This window comes from Neoarius graeffei, chromosome 12 (assembly GCF_027579695.1).
Source record: "Neoarius graeffei isolate fNeoGra1 chromosome 12, fNeoGra1.pri, whole genome shotgun sequence".
Taxonomy (NCBI): domain Eukaryota; kingdom Metazoa; phylum Chordata; class Actinopteri; order Siluriformes; family Ariidae; genus Neoarius; species Neoarius graeffei.
The window spans coordinates 76334822-76355192 of record NC_083580.1 but is presented as its reverse complement, the minus strand read 5'-3'; the positions used below and the strand labels follow the sequence as shown (position 1 = coordinate 76355192).

At 46.3% G+C, this 20371-nt stretch overlaps 1 protein-coding gene across 3 annotated transcripts in view; it reads left to right on the top strand.

The window, feature by feature from the left end:
* The first annotated feature begins 913 nt into the window (after positions 1–913).
* aldh3a2b (aldehyde dehydrogenase 3 family, member A2b) overlaps positions 914–20371 on the top strand; it is a 41453-nt gene continuing 21995 nt past the window's right edge. For 2 of the 3 annotated variants that reach the window (XR_009655800.1, XM_060936434.1), the window contains exons 1-4: positions 914–1033; positions 4147–4309; positions 5742–5973; positions 18443–18528. Coding sequence is in view for 2 of the 3 variants with exons in the window: in XM_060936434.1 (XP_060792417.1) it covers positions 4148–4309; positions 5742–5973; positions 18443–18528 (480 nt within the window). In the remaining variant the exon portion in view is untranslated. The other variant, XM_060936435.1, reaches the window with a different exon arrangement.

Sequence of the window (20371 nt, the reverse complement as noted above, 5' to 3'; positions counted from 1 at the left end):
TTTGTCAGTCCGTTCATTTTTCGAAAAGATAGAAGTCACATGATCACGAAATATCACGTGTTATATGCGAAAGATATGATTGGCTATTGCTAGCGACTCTCGCCGATCAGTCTGGCTCCCGATTAGTTTTTCGAATCGGCTGTGAGATGAGTCGGTACCATCGAAAACTAGTCTTTACGCCTGACTCGCGACTTCAGTTGGCTCGGTACGCTGAAAATCGGCGTAGTGTGCGGCTAGCTTTAGACTTTGTGAGACTTTTTAAGGACCCGCGGGAACCCTGCAAGTTATTAACCCCGCCGACAGTAGTCGGAGGGGTTATTATTTTCACCTGCGTCAGTCTGTGTGTGTGTGTATCTGTCTGTCTGTCTGTCTGTCTGTCTGTCTGTCTGTGTGTCTGCAAGATATCTCAAGAACCAATGGATCGATTTGGACCAAATTTTGTACGTGTTGCCAATCACCCAGGAAGGAAACCATTAAATTTTGGAGGTCAAAGGTCAAGGTCATGGCAGAACTTCGAAATTTTCGCCCAATGTATTTTAATAGGGAAAAGGCGGGGTTTGCACTCGTTAGAGTGTCCCTGTCTAGTTCTGGTTTATTTTTCCTCACGTTGCGCCCCCCCGAAGAACTCTGGCGCCCCCTAGGGGAGGCGCGCCCCACACTTTGAAAAGCCCTGGTTTAAAACAAAGCAAAATTGGTCTTACTCCAAATATTGACTTTGTTTCATTTATTATGGCCTACTGCTTACTGTTTAATGTTGAAACATGCATCTAAAACAAAACAAAAAACAAAGTGTCTAAGATTTCCGTATCTTTACCCTGCTGATACTTTGTTACACATATACTGCAGCCTCCAGCAGAATGCTGCCTTAGTCCCCGCCTCTTCTAATTAGCCCCGCCTATTCCGTTGGTGCTGCCGTTAACCGACTGGTCGCGTACCCGTGCTCGGTGGTTGGCTGCTGCAACACCGATAAGCTTGACTGAGTCAGAGCTGGGAAGGTCAGCTGAGAGGACAGGAACAGGACAGAAGCAGAAGGGTAACAGTTTAATATCCACTGGGTTTCTTTCTGGTCCGGTGCGTTTCCGTGATCGAGCAACACGACGGGTTTCTGAGCTGAAAAGAGAAGAGGTTGTGTTGAGTATCAACATTTCTAAACCCCAGAGCTCAGCTGGTGTGTGTGTGTGTGTGTGTGTGTGGTTATTAGAGTGCTGAGTAAGAGTGACCAGTGTTCCGGGTTATTTCTGCATCCTGTGATGTTCTTTAGCGCCTGTGTGTGTGTGCGTGTGTGTGCGCGCTTGTTGGTGTCCACTTAAAGCTGCAGATGGTGCGACTCATCTAAACAAACGTCACAGTTTGTTTGCAACGGAGCCTTGCGTCCATTGAGTGTGTTGAGGATGAGGATGAAGGAACACAGCTGTAGCTGTAGCACTGTGAAGTGTGTGGATTGTTTCAGATATTTTTGGCTGGACTTTTCCACATGAGAGTTAATAAGAATACAGCAGGAGAGAGAGAGAGAGAGAGAGAGAGAGAGGAGGAAAGCTCTTCACCCTCAACTAGGGTTTTATTCATGCCTTCAGAATGATTCGTACCTCAGTAAGGAGAGCTGGAACGCTTCAGAATCAGAATCGGGTTTATTGTCAAGTGCGTTATCACATTAGATTAGATTAGATTTTATTTGCCATTTGTGCAAACCAACAGTTCAGACACATTGGAATTTTTGTGCAGGGCTCTCTCAGAGTCAACAGTTTAGGAAATAAAACACTATTTATAGAAAAAAAAAACCATTAGGAAGTAGAACATTATAATAAAAATATAAAATATGAAGCACTATACAAAAAGGTGGTAATGTGTACACAATTTGAAAAAATACAAGTATTAAACAAAAGGAGAGGGCAAATGTTAGGCGGCACGGTGGTGTAGTGGTTAGCACGGTCGCCTCACAGCAAGAAGGTTCCGGGTTCGAACCCAGCGGCCGGCGAGGGTCTTTCTGTGTGGAGTTTGCATGTTCTCCTCGTGTCTGCGTGGGTTTCCTCCGGGTGCTCTGGTTTCCCCCACTATCCAAAGACATGCAGTTAGGTTGACGTGGGGCGGAGGTGCCCTTGAGCAAGGTACCTGACCCCTGACTGCTCCCTGGGCGCTGTAGTGTGGCTGCCCACTGCTCTGAATGTGTGTGTGTTCACTGCTTCAGATGGGTTAAATGCAGAGGATGAATTTCACTGTGCTTAAAGTGTGCATGTGACGAATAAAGGTTTCTTAAATAACAGTAATAAAATAAAAGACTAGTCCTGATTACCTTTCCTGGATTATGAAAAGAGGGGAAAGTTATATGGAAATATTGCACATTTTGGGAGGGGGATGAGAGTTATGTGGGGATATTGCACAGTTAGAATATTGCACATTTATCAGAGGGTATATAACACAATCCTATTTCACAGACAATAATATATTACATATTGCATATGACAAGTGAAGTGATGTAGTAATGGGTTATTGTTACACTTATTCAGTAGTTTTGTTTTGCGATCAGTCTGACTGTGGCAGGGAAGAAGCTGTTGAAGAACCGTGTTCTATGAGTGATGATGCTGTCCACTCTGCTGTGTCTCAAGTTGTACGGACAACTTGAGACACATACACATACAACGTACACATACAAGGAATTTGCTTTGGTGGTTGGTGCTTGAACAGTTAAGATCGAAGAATTTAAAAAAACCCACACAATTAATAGTTATTCCACAAAATGGAGTCGTACATGAGCTGATATCTGACAAGGCGCATAGCTATAACCAAGTCGTCTATAATCCATGTACGACGAGATTGAGTGGAATAACTGTTTTATTCTATCCACATTCACTGGATTTTGAGAAACAGAGGGGTTTTGCGGGGTTTTTTTTGCAAATTCGATAAATAAAAACCTTATACAAAACATCAGACGAAATCATTTCCGCTTAGAATGTAAACAAACCGGTAAAACGACAGGAGCAATTTGTGAAAAATGCAATAATAATAATAATAATTCTTGAAAAAAAAAGTTCTTACCATGAAATATTTCGTTGTGGATTTTTTTTTTTTTTTTTTGGGGGGGGGGGGGGGGGGGGAGGGTGTTTTCGAGTAAAGTTTTTATTTCGTCCTTGGTTGGTTCAGCAACACGCTCCGCCATTTTGTTTTTCTTGACACGGTATATGAGCTGATAACCTAGTAGTAGAGTAGCCAATCAGAGTGTGCGATTGTTCATATCTAGTGAATGTGAATAGAATAAAAGTAGTTATATACAAATAGAATAAAAAATAAGAAGAATCTTCTTTGTCCAGCACTTTTGCCAGGTCAGGGTCCATGTGGACCTTGTTGATCCACATGTCATATTAATTGGAGCATGGTTTTATGCCCTTCCTGCTGCAACCCTCACATTTCTGGGTTTGGGAAACAACCATTCACACCTACGGACAATTTAAAGTAGCTAGTTAACTTAACTGCATGTCTTTGGACTGTGGGAAGAAACCGACAAAGACACGAGGAGACTATGCAAATTATCTCCACACAGAAAAGCCCCCGTCGGCCACTGGGCTCAAACCTAGAACCTTCTTAAGGCCTCTGCATGCTCTTGCGACAAGGCTTTCGCAGATAGTTTTTGGGAGGTGCGCACAGAGCGTCTGCGAAGGTGGGGGGGCTACGCAGACACTATCTGCGACACCGTCTGCGAGGACTGGGTTGTCAGCATAAATTGGCCTTTACTGTGAGGTGACAGTGCTAACCATTATACCACCATGCCACCCTGAAAAATAAGAAGAATCTAAAATATACAAATTTGAAAAGTGGACATATTTAACTTAAGGAGTGTGTGCATGGGTTGTTTTGAAGCCCAAGCTGTACATTGTGTCCTGGAATGTACAATTTTACTGAAAACAGAATCTCAGCTTGTGAGATAATTTAGCACAATATTGATATTATATTGTCATCTCACCTCGTCTATTTTCAGGCTTATTATTCACTAATTACTATGAATTGGTATGTCGCTACAAAAGATGAATATACATCTGGATCTGCTGATGTCTCTTATGAGTTTTAATGGATTTTAGGAATTCCTCCTCAGCTGGCTTTCTCTCATGGAGTCATAGTGAAATAAAAAAACGCCCTTCCCTTCCCTTTTCACAGGATGTCGAAACAGAAGGAGGCCGTGGAGCGTGCCAGGAAGGCCTTTCGTACGGGCCGCACCAAACCCCTCGAGTACCGCATCATCCAGCTGAAGAACCTCCAGCGCCTTTTTGTGGAGAGACACAAGGAAATCGCAGATGCTCTCAAGAAGGACCTCCACAAGGTGCCTCACTACTGGTGTTTACAAAGCAATTCCATGATTGCGTTGCTGCTGTTTAGCCCTCGTAGCTCCTAAGAATTAAACTTCTACAAAACAATGAAACTTTTACAAAGTTAACCATTTTGCAACACTGAATTTAAGAAAAGATGTGTTTAACCCTTAAAAAAAAAAAGAGTTACACCATCTCAAGCAACAATCTGTTTTTTTTTTTATTTAACCAGGTTTCTTTAGGAATTCTTTAGAATCAGCAAAAACAGAATTTTAAGAATGGTGTTAGTTAACATCAACGCTAATGACATGACATGAAAATAGTAAGGACATTCTATTGATTCTGTTGACGTATAATATTGTTTTTTTTCTAAATAAATAATTTACATCCATTCTATAAAATTAAGTTTGACTTAATTAAACCAGGTTGTATTTTCAAAGCGAACTTGTCAGTCAGTATGACTGAAATTAAAAAAAGAACAAAAGAACTTCCTTTTTGCCTATGCATGATCTTCAGGAAATTCAGATGGTGCAACTTCCTGTTGAACATGTGACTTAGTATTATATTATATTATATGGACGCGAGTGTTTTACTGGGAAATACACCACTCGTATTTTTCATCCGAGCTCCATCCAGGACACGGAGAACCAAAACCGTGACATAAGTCTCTATATATCACTCGTGATTAAATTGATGAATTTTTTCAATAAATTTGGGGACTTTTTGTTTGTGAATGTATCGCTGTAATAAAAAGAAAATCACACGTTGGCTTGAAGATATGAAGTTTATCTTCTCGTGTTGAAAAACTCGCATTTTTTATATGAAATACCTCACGGATCTGAGTGACATATCTAAATAATATTGGCTGGATTTTTTTTCGTGGTATATCAGATATATTCCATTCAGCTAGCATGATACTGAACGAGTCGAAGACGAGTAGCTGAATGGAATGTATGTGATATACCACGAAAGAAAGCCAGCCAATATTATTATTATTATTATTATTATTCATACACATTCCTTTTGGGTGTTCAACGTGTCTTTCTCTTTCAAAATTCTCTCAAAATCTTCCATATTTAATGAAGCAAATCTGGTGGCCATGTTTGTTTACAAATTATCACAGTCGCTCGCTTGCTAGCGTGGAAGTTTTACATCTCCGATGTTTGACGTCATGTTGTCTTGACAGCCATGCAATATCGTAAACCATATTCAACGCTCATTCTCCTTTGAGTAGAGTGATGTAATACATGTAGGATTAGCGATATGCTGACAATATTGCATGCTATCGAACCAAATGAATGAAACCTGCTAGAAGGGAATAGAACATGTTTTTATTCCATCGAAAAAGTGTCCTGTATGTATAATAATTTAGCTTAATGAATACTGCTCATCATGTAATTTATGTGAAAATGGTCTGATATTCATCATGGCTGTTTCTGCCGACAGAGTGAGTTCGGCATCCCGCTGTATGAGACACTGGGTCTAGAAGGAGAGATCAGCATGGCTATAAGCAAGCTGACTGAATGGGCGGCTCCACGGCCGGTGGCTAAAAACCTACTGACCATTTCAGATGAGGTGTACATTCAGCCCGAGCCCCTGGGAGTGGTGCTCATTATTGGGGCCTGGAACTACCCCTGGACCATCACCATCCAACCACTGATCGGAGCCATCGCCGCAGGTGCCCTTTGTGACTATTTTCATCTGAAAATATACCTGTCCACATATCCATTTTATTCCATTACACAGTATACACACTGCAGCTTTGCCTTCTCCAGTGAGAAATAATCAGAGTGATGTTTAAAAGGACCAGTCAGAGTGCATAGCTTACAAAATGGCCTTTTGTGTCCGTGTCAAAAGAACGCCAAGCCCTCAAGGCTATAAAGAGAACAGAACAACAGACGCTATGTCTCTTCATGTACAGTCATGTAGGCATTTTAATCTAATATGAGCCTATGGGATATGTTTCCTAAATACTTTGAGCTTTGAAAAACATTTACACATACAGTAGTATTAATCCACCTAACACTGTGTTGTTATGGGGTTTTTTTTAATTATGCCATCTCCATTACACTACTGTTTTTAAGTAGCAACCTTTCGCAAATACAAACCATCTCACTGTGTCAACATTTCTGTAACAGATAACACAGAGAGAGAGAGAGAGAGAGAGAGAGAGAGAGAGAGAGAGCGCTTATTGGAAAATAATTAGGCGGGTAAATTCGATAAGAAAAACATTATTAGTGATGCATTACTATGTTACATGTACAAGTATTAGTGCTACTAGAAATTCTTGTTAAAGGTCCCATGGCATGAAATTTTCACTTTCTGAGGTTTTTTTAACGTTAAAATGAGTTCCTCTGACCTTCTTAAGTCACCCCAGTGGCTAGAAATTTCATAATGTATAAACCAAACTATGCCCAACATTTGAGAATGGCGCGTCAAAATGGCGCGTTGATAAACTCTTCCCTTGCCTACGTCAGCAAGGGAGATGATCCCCACGCCCCCCCTCTGGATTCCCACCCACTGTATGGATTGCCCGCCCAACTCAAAAGTTGCTGTTTGTCCTACCAAGCCTACTGCGCATGCGCGAAGCCTACTGCGCATGCGCAGAACACATGACTACATTTTGTAGTGAGGAGCCCATAGAAGACACAACATGGAAATTGCGCTGTACATGGATGTGACAACACAGAAAGGAGTCTGTTTTTACTGCCGAAGGGAGAGCCCCTGAAGACGCAGTGGCTTAATTTTATTTACTCCAATAATACGCCGTCGAGTCTACCTAAGACGGTGTATGTTTGTCAGAAGCATTTTCCTGAGGAATGTTTCCACAACTTGGGACAGTAGGGCAGGTTTTGCACATCAACTGTCACTGAAGCCTGGGTCTGTGCCAAGCATCCCTGCCGCATCAGCAACAAACACCGAACAAGTAAGTGTATAACTGGTCGTTTTGCCGTGTTTTAAAATCAGTGCGTTAGCCTAGCAATGGCTACATTAGCTGTGCAGCTAACCGCTTCCTGCAGTTAGCCAGGTACATGGGCTCGAGTTGTACCATTTTTTTAGACAGGGCGGACGGACCAGGGCATTCGCCCGCCTGGCTGTGCCCGATGAGGAGCGCTCTCGGCCGGCTTGGGAGGCAGACGGCAGCCCCTCCTGGAAGTGCAGTTTTACCATGGGCCTCATGCGGAAAAAAATGACAAAGTCCCACTGCTCAGTTTTACCATGGGCCTCAGGTGGGAAAAAATGACAAAGTCCCAGTTTTACCATGGGCTGGAGTTGTACCATTTTTTTAGACAGGGCGGACGGACCAGGGCATTCGCCTGCCTGGCCGTGCCGGACGAGGAGCGCTCTCGGCCGGCTTGGGAGGCAGACGGCAGCCCCTCCCCCTCCCCCCATGGCACGCCCCCACCCTCTACCCTTCCCCGCCTCCTGCTTCTCATTAGCAAAACGACGCACTGGGAAAAGCGCTGAAATGGGGCTTTCTCCCAGGAGGCTATATCTACGTACCGAGGGTTCATTTCGAGAAAGGCTGCGGATATAACATCCGGAAGCCTCCACGAGCCCGTTTAAACCATCAACAAACCACCATGCCATGGGCCCTTTAACAAAATGCACCTGAAGCACTTTTGCATTTTTTAAGTCCACCTGAGTGGTGAGAAACTCTTAAGAGATGTGTGTAACTTCCTGTTTCACTGGGATATAAATATGAAGTGACCCAGACACTAATTCTCTTTGTCATTCATCGACATGATGAATAGAGACGAAACCTTTATCAGGTAATCAGCTAAATGTAGTCGAGCTAACGAGCTAAGTCCAGGAAATAAACAAACAACAAAACACGAATAAATTGTAATAACATGTCTTGATCGTAGCCATGTTGTTAAATCACTCAGTTTCATGGACTGAGGTAATGTTTTCTCATACAATCTTAAAGGTCCCGTGGCATGAAATTTTCACTTTCTGAGGTTTTTTAACGTTAAAATGAGTTCCTCTGACCTTCTTAAGTCACCCCAGTGGCTAGAAATGTCATAATGTGTAAACCAAACTATGCCCACCCTTTGTCAACATTTGAGAATGGCGCGTCAAAATGGCACGTTGATAGGCTCTTCCCTTTACTACGTCAGCAAGGGAGATGATCCCCACGCCCCCCCTCTGGATTCCCACCCACTGTATGGATTGCCTGCCCAGCTCAAAAGTTGCCACCATAGATACGTCATTTCAATTTTGTAGTGAGGAGACCATAGAGGACACAACAACATGGCACCACCTAAGCGAGCGAAACATGGAAATTGCGCTGTACATGGATGTGACAACACAGAAAGGAGTCTGTTTTTACTGCCGACGGGAGAGCCCCTGAAGACGCAGTGGCTTAATTTTATTTACTCCAATAATACGCCGTCGAGTCTACCTAAGACGGTGTATATTTGTCGGAAGCATTTTCCTGATGAATGTTTCCACAACTTGGGACAGTACAGGGCAGGTTTTGCACATCAACTGTCACTGAAGCCTGGGTCCGTACCAAGCATCCCTGCCGCATCAGCAACAAACACCGAACAAGTAAGTGTATAACTGTTAAGTCGTTTTGCCGTGTTTTAAAATCGGTGCGTTAGCCTTGCAATGGCTACATTAGCTGTGCAGCTAACCGCTTCCTGCAGTTAGGCTGCTGGGCCATAGAAGGTTCACGCTGCATGCTGCACGCTACACGCTACACGTTCACGTGAAGAACCGGACCCTGGGCCATTAAACTTCATGCTTGGATGTTCACGTGTTGCGTCTGTTCTACTTTGACCGAGTAACCAACAATATGGACTCTTCGGATGACGACGATCGCCTCATTCTGCTTTTACTGAGACAGAGGAAGAGAAAAAGGAACAGAATTTGGAGCCGAGAACACTTCCTTCTGAGAGAAACCCGTGGTGAATTTCACCGAACATTCTATAATCTGCTTGACAATCCCGATGAAGAACTATTTTTCAATTATACCATTCAATTATATTTTTTCTGAAGTTTTCCCCTGAAAGCATAGAGTTATCTCCCTAGACCCGTTCTGATTGGCTGGCGCGGCGGTGACCGCATGCATTGACTGGAATTTCCATCTTCACGCCTAGAAAAAAGTGTGCATGTTCATTTCACGCTTCACGCGTGAAGTGTGCAGCGTGCAGCGTGCAACGTGAACGCCGTTCTATGGCCCAGAGCAAGTCATGCTACGTTTGTCCACCTTTCTTTACACGCGTGTAGCGTGCAGCATGCAGCGTGCAGCGTGAACCTTCTATGGCCCAGCTGCCTTAGCCAGGTACTCTGCGCTACAAAACCAAAAAGCATACAGCATGCTCTGTTAAACTGAGTTTAGTCTGGAGATTGACTGTAACTTATGAGCTTATGTTTGACTATTGCTCCGCAATGCATGTCTTCTGTTGGATAAGCGATATGTTGCTGTAGTTGCTGCTTCTATCCTCTTTGGTTATGGAGTGCGTGTTCAAGCCTAGGGTATTATACGTTCATAAACTACTTGTATCCAGCACGATAGGGATATGATGAAGTATGGTGGCTATTTATATCAGCATGTGAACATTTTGTCAAGCAAACCGGGATATAGCCTAAATCACTACCTTTGTGTAAACACAGACTCGGTTTGATCGCGAACTTTATAACGGAAAACATAACCAACCCAATAATTCCCGTTTCCAGACATAACATTTCAAACTCACCATTCTGATACGTCCTGCTGAAGTCGGTGATTTACAGTTTGTTCAACTGCTTGCGCTTCTGCTTCGGGGTCGGACTCCGGGTCAAAAGCGAAAGCTTGGACTGTTGCTTGACCTGCCATTGCTACTGTTCACACACAGGTAGCATGCCCGCAGCTTGGTCAAGCCCCTCCCCCTCCCCCCATGGCCCGCCCCCACCCTCTACCCTTCCCCGCCTCCATGCTTCTCATTAGCAAAACGACTCAACTTGGACTCAACTCAGATCAGTAGTGGACTTGACTCAGATCAATAGTGGACTTGACTTGGATCAGTAGTGGACTCAATTCGGACTTGACTCAGATCAATAGTGGACTCAACTCAGATCAATAGTGGACTCAACCTGGACTTGACTCAGATCAATAGTGGGCTCGACTCAAATCAATAGTGGACTTGACTCGGATCAGTAGTGGACTCAATTCGGACTCGATTCAGATCAGTAGTGGACTCGACTCGGACTCAACTCAGATCAATAGTGGACTCGACTCGGATCAGTAGTGGATTCGACTCGGACTCGACTCAAAAATTTTTTTAATGACTTGGACTTGAACACTGGGGACTCGAGACTGGACTCGGACTCGAGGTTAAGTGACTCAACTACAACACTGATATATATATTCTATCCACATTCACTGGATATGAGCAATCGTGTGCTCTGATTGACTACTTTACTACTAGGATATCAGCTCATATACCCTGAGTAGAAAAAACAAAATGGCGGCGCGTGTTGCTGAACCAACCGAGGATGAAATAAAAACTCTCGTCAGTAATGGTGTTGAGAGCGCCAGCTCCAAACAAACTTTTAATATGGCTTCTCAGAACTACAACACCCAAGAACCACAGCGCTCTCTATCACCTGTCTATTAATTACACCTGCCACTCATTTCCTGGTTTATCAGCCCTTTGCTATTTACTTTAATTCAAGTCATTTTTTGATACCGAAAGAAAAATAACTTTCTCCATGATGAAATAAATCACTTGCTGTAAAAGTTCTACATGTTAATTTCACATCCAGTTGAATGATGATGGCAAAAAACAGTGATGCATTTTTTACTGACATATTTTTTAAAATACAAAATTCAGGAGCAGGGATAGGGAGGTGATAAAAGCAGCACAGCAGGAGGTAAAACGCTGTGTAAGGGAAGCTAAGGACAGCTACAGGAGGAAGGTGGAGCAGGAGCTGAAGGAGAACAGCATGAGGGAGGTCTGGGAAGGTGTGAAAACTATCACAGGCCACAATACAGAGACCAGAGTTGTTGAGGGGACAGTGGAGAGGGCGAATGAGTTGAATGACTTTTTCAATTGGTTCAACCAGCCCACGTCCCCCCCACCCTCTCACTCACTGCAGCCATCTCTCCTTCTTCCCTCAACACACCTCCCCCCAGTCATCACAGCAGCCCCCTCCTCCCACTCCTCCCCCACCTCAACACAGACTCCTCCATGCATTACTGCAGACCAGGTCAGAGGTCAACTGAGGAAGCTTCACCCCAGGAAAGCAGCAGGCCCGGACAAGGTGTGTCCCCAACTACTGAAGACCTGTGCTGCTGAACTGGGTGAACCACTCCAACGCATCTTCAACCTTAGCCTGCAGCTGGGGAGTGCCCACCCTCTGGAAGACATCATGTATCGTTCCAGTTCCCAAAAAGAATCGGCCCACCGAGCTGAACGACTTCCGACCGGTGGCACTCACTTCACATCTGATGAAGACGTTGGAGCGGCTCTTCCTCAGCCTCCTCAGACCCCAGGTACAACATGCCCAGGACTGCCTGCAGTTTGTGTACCGGGCAGGTGTCGGTGTGGAAGATGCCATCCTCTACCTACTACACCGAGCCCACTCTCATCTGGATAAGGGAAATGGCACAGTGAGGATCCTCTTCTTGGACTTCTTGAGTGCCTTCAACACCATCCAGCCCCTATTGCTTCAGGACAAACTGAACAGGATGCGAGTGGACCCCTGCCTGGTCACCCAGATCTCCAGCTACCACACTGACAGGCCGCAGTACGTCAGGCTGAAGGACATCACGTCTGACACTGTGATTAGCAGCACCGGAGCACCCCAGGGCACGGTGCTGGCCCCTCTTCTCTTCACCCTGTACACCACGGACTTCTGCTACAACTTGGAGCTGTGTCACATTCAGAAGTTTGCCGATGACACAGCCATCGTTGGATGTATCAGTGACGACAGAGAGGAGGAGTATAGGAGCCTGGTGAGGGACTTTGCTGTGTGGTGCAACAGGAACCATCTGCAGCTCAACACCTCGAAGACCAAGGAGCTGGTCATTGACTTTGGGAGGTCCAGACCAAGGTCACGACCAGTTCTGATCGAGGGAGTCGAGGTGGAGGCTGTGGATTCCTACAAGTACCTCAGGCTGTGGCTGGACAGCAAGCTGGACTGGACTTGCAACACCAATCACTTATACAGGAAGGGACAGAGCAGGCTATACTTCCTTAGGAGGCTGCGGTCCTTTAACATCTGCAGGAAACTCATGTGGATGTTCTATCAGTCTATGGTCACCAGTGTCCTGTTTTACACTGTGGTGTGCTGGGGGGGGCAGCACAACCAAGAAGGACACATCCAGGCTGGACAAACTGATCAGGTGGGCCGGCTCTGTGGTCGGCATGAAGTTGGACTCTCTGGTGACAGTGTCAGAGAAGAGGTCTATGGACAAACTATTGAACATCATGGACGATGCCAGTCACCCTCTGCACACCGTCATCAGCAACCAGAGGAGCCTGTTCAGTGACAGAATGCTTCTTCCCAAGTGCAGGACAAACAGACTCAAAAACTCCTTTGTCCCTCACACCATCAAACTGTACAATTCCTCTTTGTGGGGGGAGGAGGGGTAGCAGGAGGACAGAGGATGGGAAGGAGCAGTAGCCTAGCCTAACAATAAGCAATACCGGACAATGTGCAATATAAAGTGCAATATCTCTCCTACCGCCACCCCCCCTTCTCCCCACCTTTTTTTTCCCTTCCCCCTCCTTCCTCTCTTCCCCATATCTTATTCTTTTTATATATTTTATGTAAACACTTAATTTATTTTAATTTATCTAGAAGTTTTCTCTATTTCTTTTCTCTGTTTATCTGTAATGATGCTGCTGGAATCTTAATTTCCCTGAGGGAACCCGCCCAAAGGGATCAATAAAGTTTTATCTAATCGAATCTAATCTAATCTAAGGTCTCGTCTTGTCTCGTCTTCATCCGCTTTATCCAGGGCCGGGTCGCGGAGGCAGCAGTCTGAGTATGGAAGCCCAAACTTCCCTTTCCCCAGACACCTCGGCCAGCTCCTCAGGAAGAACACCGAGGCGTTCCCAGGCCAGCCGAGAGACATAGTCCCTCCAGCGTGTCCTGGGTCTTCCCCGGGCCCTCCTCCCGGCGGGACATACCTGGAACACCACCCCAGGGAGGCGTCCAGGAGGCATCCGAAAGAGATGCCCGAGCCACCTCAGCTGATTCCTCTCAATGTGGAGGAGCAGCGGCTCTACTCCGAGCTCCTCCCGAGTGACTGTGCTTCTCACCCTATCTCTAAGGGAGCGCCCAGCCACCCTGCGGAGGAAACTCATTTCGGCCGCTTGTATTCGCGATCTTGTTCTTTCGGTCATTACCCAAAGCTCATGACCATAGGTGAGAGTCGGAACATAGATCGACCGGTAAATCGAGAGCTTCGCCTTTTGGCTCAGCTCCTTCTTCACCACGACGGACCGGTAAAGTGACCACATCACTGCGGAGGCTGCACTGATCCGCTTGTCAATCTCACGCTCTATCCTTCCCTCACTCGTGAACAAGATCCCGAGATACTTAAACTCCTCCACTTGAGGCAGGACTTCTCCACCAACCTGGAGAGGGCAAGCCACCATTTTCCGGTTGAGAACCATGGCCTCGGACTTGGAGGTGCTGATTCTCATCCCAGCCGCTTCACACTCAACTGCAAACTGACCCAGTGCATGCTGAACATCCTGGTTTGAAGAAGCCAACAGGACAACATCATCCGCAAAAAGCAGAGATGAAATCCTGTGGTTCCCAAACAGGATTCCTTCTGGCCCCTGGCTGCGCCTAGAAATTCTGTCCATAAAAATTATGAACAGAACCGGTGACAAAGGGCAGCCCTGCCGGAGTCCAACATGCACTGGGAACAGGTCTGACTTACTGTCGGCAATGCGAACCAGACTCCTACTCTGTTCGTACAGGGACCGGACAGCCCTTAGCAAAGAGCCCCGAACCCGATACTCCCGAAGCACCCCCCACAGAATACCATGAGGGACATGGTCGAATGCCTTCTCCAGATCCACAAAGCACATGTGGACTGGTTGGGCATACTCCCATGAACCCTCGAGCACCCTATGAAGGGTATAGAGCTGGTCCACTGTTCCACGACCAGGACGAAAACCGCATTGTTCCTCCTGGATCCGAGGTTCGACTATTGGCCGAATTCTCCTCTCCAGTACCCTGGAGTAAACCTTCCCGGGAAGGCTGAGAAGTGTGATTCCCCTATAATTGGAGCACACTCTCTGGTCCCTTTTCTTAAAAAGAGGGACCACCACCCCAGTCTGCTGCTCCAGAGGCACTGTCCCCAACCGCCACGCGATGCTGCAGAGGTGTGTCAGCCAGGGCAGCCCCACAACATCCAGAGACTTGAGATACTTGGGGTGGATCTCATCCACCCCCGGTGCCTTGCCACCGAGGAGCTTGAAAACCACCTCAGTGACTTCGGCTTGGGTAATGGACAAGTCCACTTCTGAGTCATCAACCTCTGCTTCCTCAATGGAAGATGTGACGGTGGGATTGAGGAGATCCTCGAAGTATTCCTTCCACCACCCGACAATGTCCCCAGTCGAGGTCAACAGCTCCCTACCCGCACTGTAAACAGTGTTGGTAGAGTACTGCTTCCCCCTCCTGAGGTGCTGGACGGTTTACCAGAATTTCTTTGAGGCCGACCGATAGTCCTCCTCCATGGCCTCACCAAACTCCTCCCAGTTCCGAGTTTTTGCCTCTGCAACTGCCCGAGCTGCGGCATGCCTGGCCTGCCGATACCCGTCAGCTGCCTCCGGAGTCCCAGAGGCCAACATGGCCCGATAGGACTCCTTCAGCTTGACAGCATCCCTTACTTCCGGTGTCCACCACCAGGTTCGGGGATTCCCGCCACGACAGGCACCGGAGACCTTGCGGCCACAGCTCTGAACAGCTGCATCTCCAATGGAGGTAGAGAACATGGTCCATTTAGACTCAATGTCCCCCGCCTCCCTCGGAAGCTGGGAGAAGCTCTCCCAGAGGTGGGATTTAAAGACCTCCCCGAAAGAGTGCTCAGCCAGACGTTCCCAGCAGACCCTCACCATACGTTTGGGCCTGCCAGGTCTGTCCAGCTTCCTCCCCTGCCAGCGGATCCAACTCACCACCAGGTGGTGATCAGTTGACAGCTCAGCCCCTCTCTTCACCCGAGTGTCCAAGACGTAGGGCCGGAGATCAGATGAAACGACACCAAAGCCGATCACTGACCTCCGACCTAAGGTGTCCTGGTGCCACGTGCACTTATGGACACCCCTATGCTCGAACATGGTGTTCGTTATGGACAAACCGTGACTAGCACAGAAGTCCAATAACAAAACACCACTCGGGTTCAGATCGGGGAGGCAGTTCCTCCTAATCACGCCCCTCCAGGTGTCACTGTCGTCGCCCACGTGAGCGTTGAAGTCCCCCAGTAGAACAATGGAGTCCCCAGTCTAAGCACCTCTCAGTACCTTTCCCAGGGACTCCAAGAAGGCCGGATACTCTATACTGCTATTCGGGCCGTAGGCACAAACAACAGCAAGAGCCCTCTCCCCGACCCGAAGGCGCAGAGAGGCGACCCTCTCGTTCACTGGGGTAAACTCCAACACATGGCGGCTGAGCTGGGGAGCTATAAGCAAGCCCACACCAGCCCGCCGCCGCTCACCATGGGCGACTCCAGAGTCCTCGAAGTATTCCTTCCACCACCCGACAATGTCCCCAGTCGAGGTCAACAGCTCCCTACCCGCACTGTAAACAGTGTTGGTAGAGTACTGCTTCCCCCTCCTGAGGTGCTGGACGGTTTACCAGAATTTCTTTGAGGCCGACCGATAGTCCTCCTCCATGGCCTCACCAAACTCCTCCCAGTTCCGAGTTTTTGCCTCTGCAACTGCCCGAGCTGCGGCATGCCTGGCCTGCCGATACCCGTCAGCTGCCTCCGGAGTCCCAGAGGCCAACATGGCCCGATAGGACTCCTTCAGCTTGACAGCATCCCTTACTTCCGGTGTCCACCACCAGGTTCGGGGATTCCCGCCACGACAGGCACCGGAGACCTTGCGGCCACAGCTCTGAACAGCTGCATCTCCAATGGAGGTAGAGAACATGGTCCATTTAGACTCAATGTCCCCCGCCTCCCTCGGAAGCTGGGAGAAGCTCTCCCAGAGGTGGGATTTAAAGACCTCCCCGAAAGAGTGCTCAGCCAGACGTTCCCAGCAGACCCTCACCATACGTTTGGGCCTGCCAGGTCTGTCCAGCTTCCTCCCCTGCCAGCGGATCCAACTCACCACCAGGTGGTGATCAGTTGACAGCTCAGCCCCTCTCTTCACCCGAGTGTCCAAGACGTAGGGCCGGAGATCAGATGAAACGACACCAAAGCCGATCACTGACCTCCGACCTAAGGTGTCCTGGTGCCACGTGCACTTATGGACACCCCTATGCTCGAACATGGTGTTCGTTATGGACAAACCGTGACTAGCACAGAAGTCCAATAACAAAACACCACTCGGGTTCAGATCGGGGAGGCAGTTCCTCCTAATCACGCCCCTCCAGGTGTCACTGTCGTCGCCCACGTGAGCGTTGAAGTCCCCCAGTAGAACAATGGAGTCCCCAGTCTAAGCACCTCTCAGTACCTTTCCCAGGGACTCCAAGAAGGCCGGATACTCTATACTGCTATTCGGGCCGTAGGCACAAACAACAGCAAGAGCCCTCTCCCCGACCCGAAGGCGCAGAGAGGCGACCCTCTCGTTCACTGGGGTAAACTCCAACACATGGCGGCTGAGCTGGGGAGCTATAAGCAAGCCCACACCAGCCCGCCGCCGCTCACCATGGGCGACTCCAGAGAAGTGGAGAGTCCAGCCCCTCTCAAGGAGCTGGGTTCCGGAGCCCAAGCTGTGCGTGGAGGTGAGCCCGACTATCTCTAGCCGGTACCTCTCAACCTCCCACACAAGCTCAGGTTCTTTCCCCCCCAGCGAAGTGACATTCCATGTCCCAACAGCTAGCCGCTGTGTTCGGGAATCAGGTCGTCGAGGCCCCTGCCTTCAACTGCCGTCTAATCCACACTGCACCAGCCCCCTACGGCTACCTCTGTGGGTGGTGAATCCACAGGAGGTCGGGCCCACGTCACCGCTTCGGGCTGAGCCCGGCTGGGCCCCGTGGGCAAAGGCCCGGCCACCAAGCGCTCACATACGAGCCCCAACCCCGGGCCTGGCTCCAGGGTGGGGCCCGGACTGCGCCATACCGGGCGACGTTACGGTCTTTGATTTTTTTTTATTCATAAGGGTTTTGGTGAACTGCTCTTGGTCTGGCCTGTCACCTAGGACCTGTCTGCCTTGGGAGACCCTAACAGGGGCGTAATGCCCCCAACAACATAGCTCCTAGGATCATTCAAGCACACAAACCCCTCCACCACAATAAGGTGGCAGTTCTAGGAGGGGCTAATCTAAGGTGCAATTATTATTTTATGTGTCTACAGCAGTGCCCCCTGTTGGCTCAGTTATGTATGTATGTATCATTTATCTACCTTTAGCAAATGCTGTTGTGTTACAAGTAATTTTTGGTGAAAAAGCAGCACAGTGGAAGATTTTTCTCGCGGCACTACTGCAGTGAGATTGTGAGCAGGAATTTGTCTGAACTCTACCCCACTTTCCCTGAATGCTGTGTTTGCTCAGAGATCAGAGATCACTTCAGCTTCCCTCCCTCCTGTTATCATTCAGGTTAAAAGTTGATGCAGTGATCTTTCTGCATACAAGGTTCACAACGATTATACACCAGAGTTTTAGATTGATTTCCATCTGAACTTTGGAATGATCTTTCAGTGTTTGGACATTTCATGCATTATTTATGACCATAAAAGCGCTTTAGGGAAGAATAACTTTAGGAGCGTTTGTGTTGTAAATTAGTGTGTGTTTGATGGATTATACAAGTCGTAATTCCCATAATCAGTGTATTCAATCAGTGATTCAGCAAAGTACTGCATCTTCACCGCTGTAAGTGGTGTTCTTAAATGGTCTTCTTTTTTTTCTTTTTGCTATTCTTGTTTTTATTGCATGAAGGACTTAAAGATTTTATACCAGGGTTTATAAGTTGTGTTCAATAATCAATATGAAAATAATTCAAAAAATAAACTTGTGTTTGGTTTGTTTTTTTAGGTAATGCCGTTGTTATTAAGCCGTCAGAAATCTGTGCTCACACTTCCAAAGTGATGGGGGATCTTCTGCCATTGTACCTGGACAAGGTACGAAATCACTGATCACTGATCATGAAGAAAAACTCCACCCTTTCATGAACATGCATCTTTTTGGACTGTAGATTTGAGAGGAAATCAGATCAAGGGTTTTGCTCTCAGATCAAGGGTTAAAGGAGAACTGAAGGCAAATTTTTTTTCATCAAAATTCTATTTATCTCATTTTATTAAATGTCGGAATGCATTTTTAATCTCTATTTTGTCGCTGCTATAGCAAGTTATGAGTGTTTGAAATATGCTGTGTAATATATCAGTCCATATCTTAAAGCAACAGCTGTAAACGAGATTCGTTGAGACCTGTGCGAGACATCGTAGGACGGAAGTAAAACGTACAGTGGAAATCAGAGTGACCAACATCTGCCAACGTTGTCAAAAGACGCGCGCGCCCTCTTTCGAATGCTGATGTAATCAAGCCGGAAGTTTTGTTTGTTTTCATAGTGATCAGGAAAGTTTGGAAAAAGTAGGCAGTAATCGTCATTTAAACTCGTTTTTGTGCAATATTTCGTTTGGAAAACAGTTTTCAAAATGGTGGTGCTGACGCCTGGCTGACACTTCACGTTTCGAAGTCTCGCACAAGTCTCGTGAAGATCGCGCGGATAAGCGACGCCTGCCATGGACCAAACGAACTAAACTCAACACGGCTAAAAAACGAATAGGCCAATAAGTATAATATTTAATTGCAATTAGGTGCCAATATGAGCCACAATATAAGGTTACTAAAACCCAAAACGTAACTGACTAACATGTTAATTAAGAAATAAAGCAAGTTTAAAAATGACTTCAGTTCTCCTTTAAGGTTTTTTCTTTCTTGGTTTGTTTGCTTGTTTCTTTTATTTTTATTTTGATATCATGGCGGTCATTTTTGGAGAATGTACAATTTCTCATCGGCGTTCATTCTGACAGACGTCCAGTTATGTTATACTACATTCAAAAATGAAACATTTGAAAAATGAGAAACAAGACCAGGTTTTGAGAGCCGACCAGCTCACATGTCACGTGTTTTTTGTCTTATTAACTTCAAGAGAGGAAAAAAAAATAGTCTAGTGAGGGAACTTCTCTTTATAGCTGCTATAATGTAAGCGATAACAGGAATTATTCTATCCACATTCACTGGATATGAGCAATTGCATGCTCTGATTGGCTACTCTACTACTAGGCTATCAGCTCATATACTGTACCATGAGTAGAGAAAAACAAAATGGCGGAGTGTGTTGCTGAACCAACCGAGGACGAAATAAAAACTCTACTCGAAAACAAAACCTAAAAAAATACAAAAACAAAAGTAACAAAATATGGAATAAAAGTATTTGATGGTAAGAACGTATCTTTTTTAATTTTTAATTCTTCAAGAATTATTATTATTATCGCATTTTTCACAAATTGCTCTTGTCATTTGGCCGGTTTGTTTACATTCTAAGCGGAAATTATTTTGTCGGACGTTTTGTATAAAGTTTTTATTTATCGAATTTGCAAAAAAATAAAAATAAAAATGCTCCATTTCTCAAAATCCAGTGAATGTGGATAGAATAAAACAGTTATTCCACTCAATCTCGGTGCTACGCACCTCGTCAGCTATCAGCTCATGTACGACTCGATTTCACAGAATAATTGTTAAATATCTTGTCTCGCTGACGGTCTAGAGGACTTAACATAATTGTAAATGGTTAAAAAACATGTTGTACACTATACCAAAACCCCAGGAATCTAGAAATAACTTTTTAAATTCTTGCAAGAATCAGGAGTCATAGTGTGAAATATTCAGACAAAACCATCTCTGGATTCTGGGGGATTTTACACCGTGGTATTTGTAGGTAAACTCTTGTGGTATAAGAGG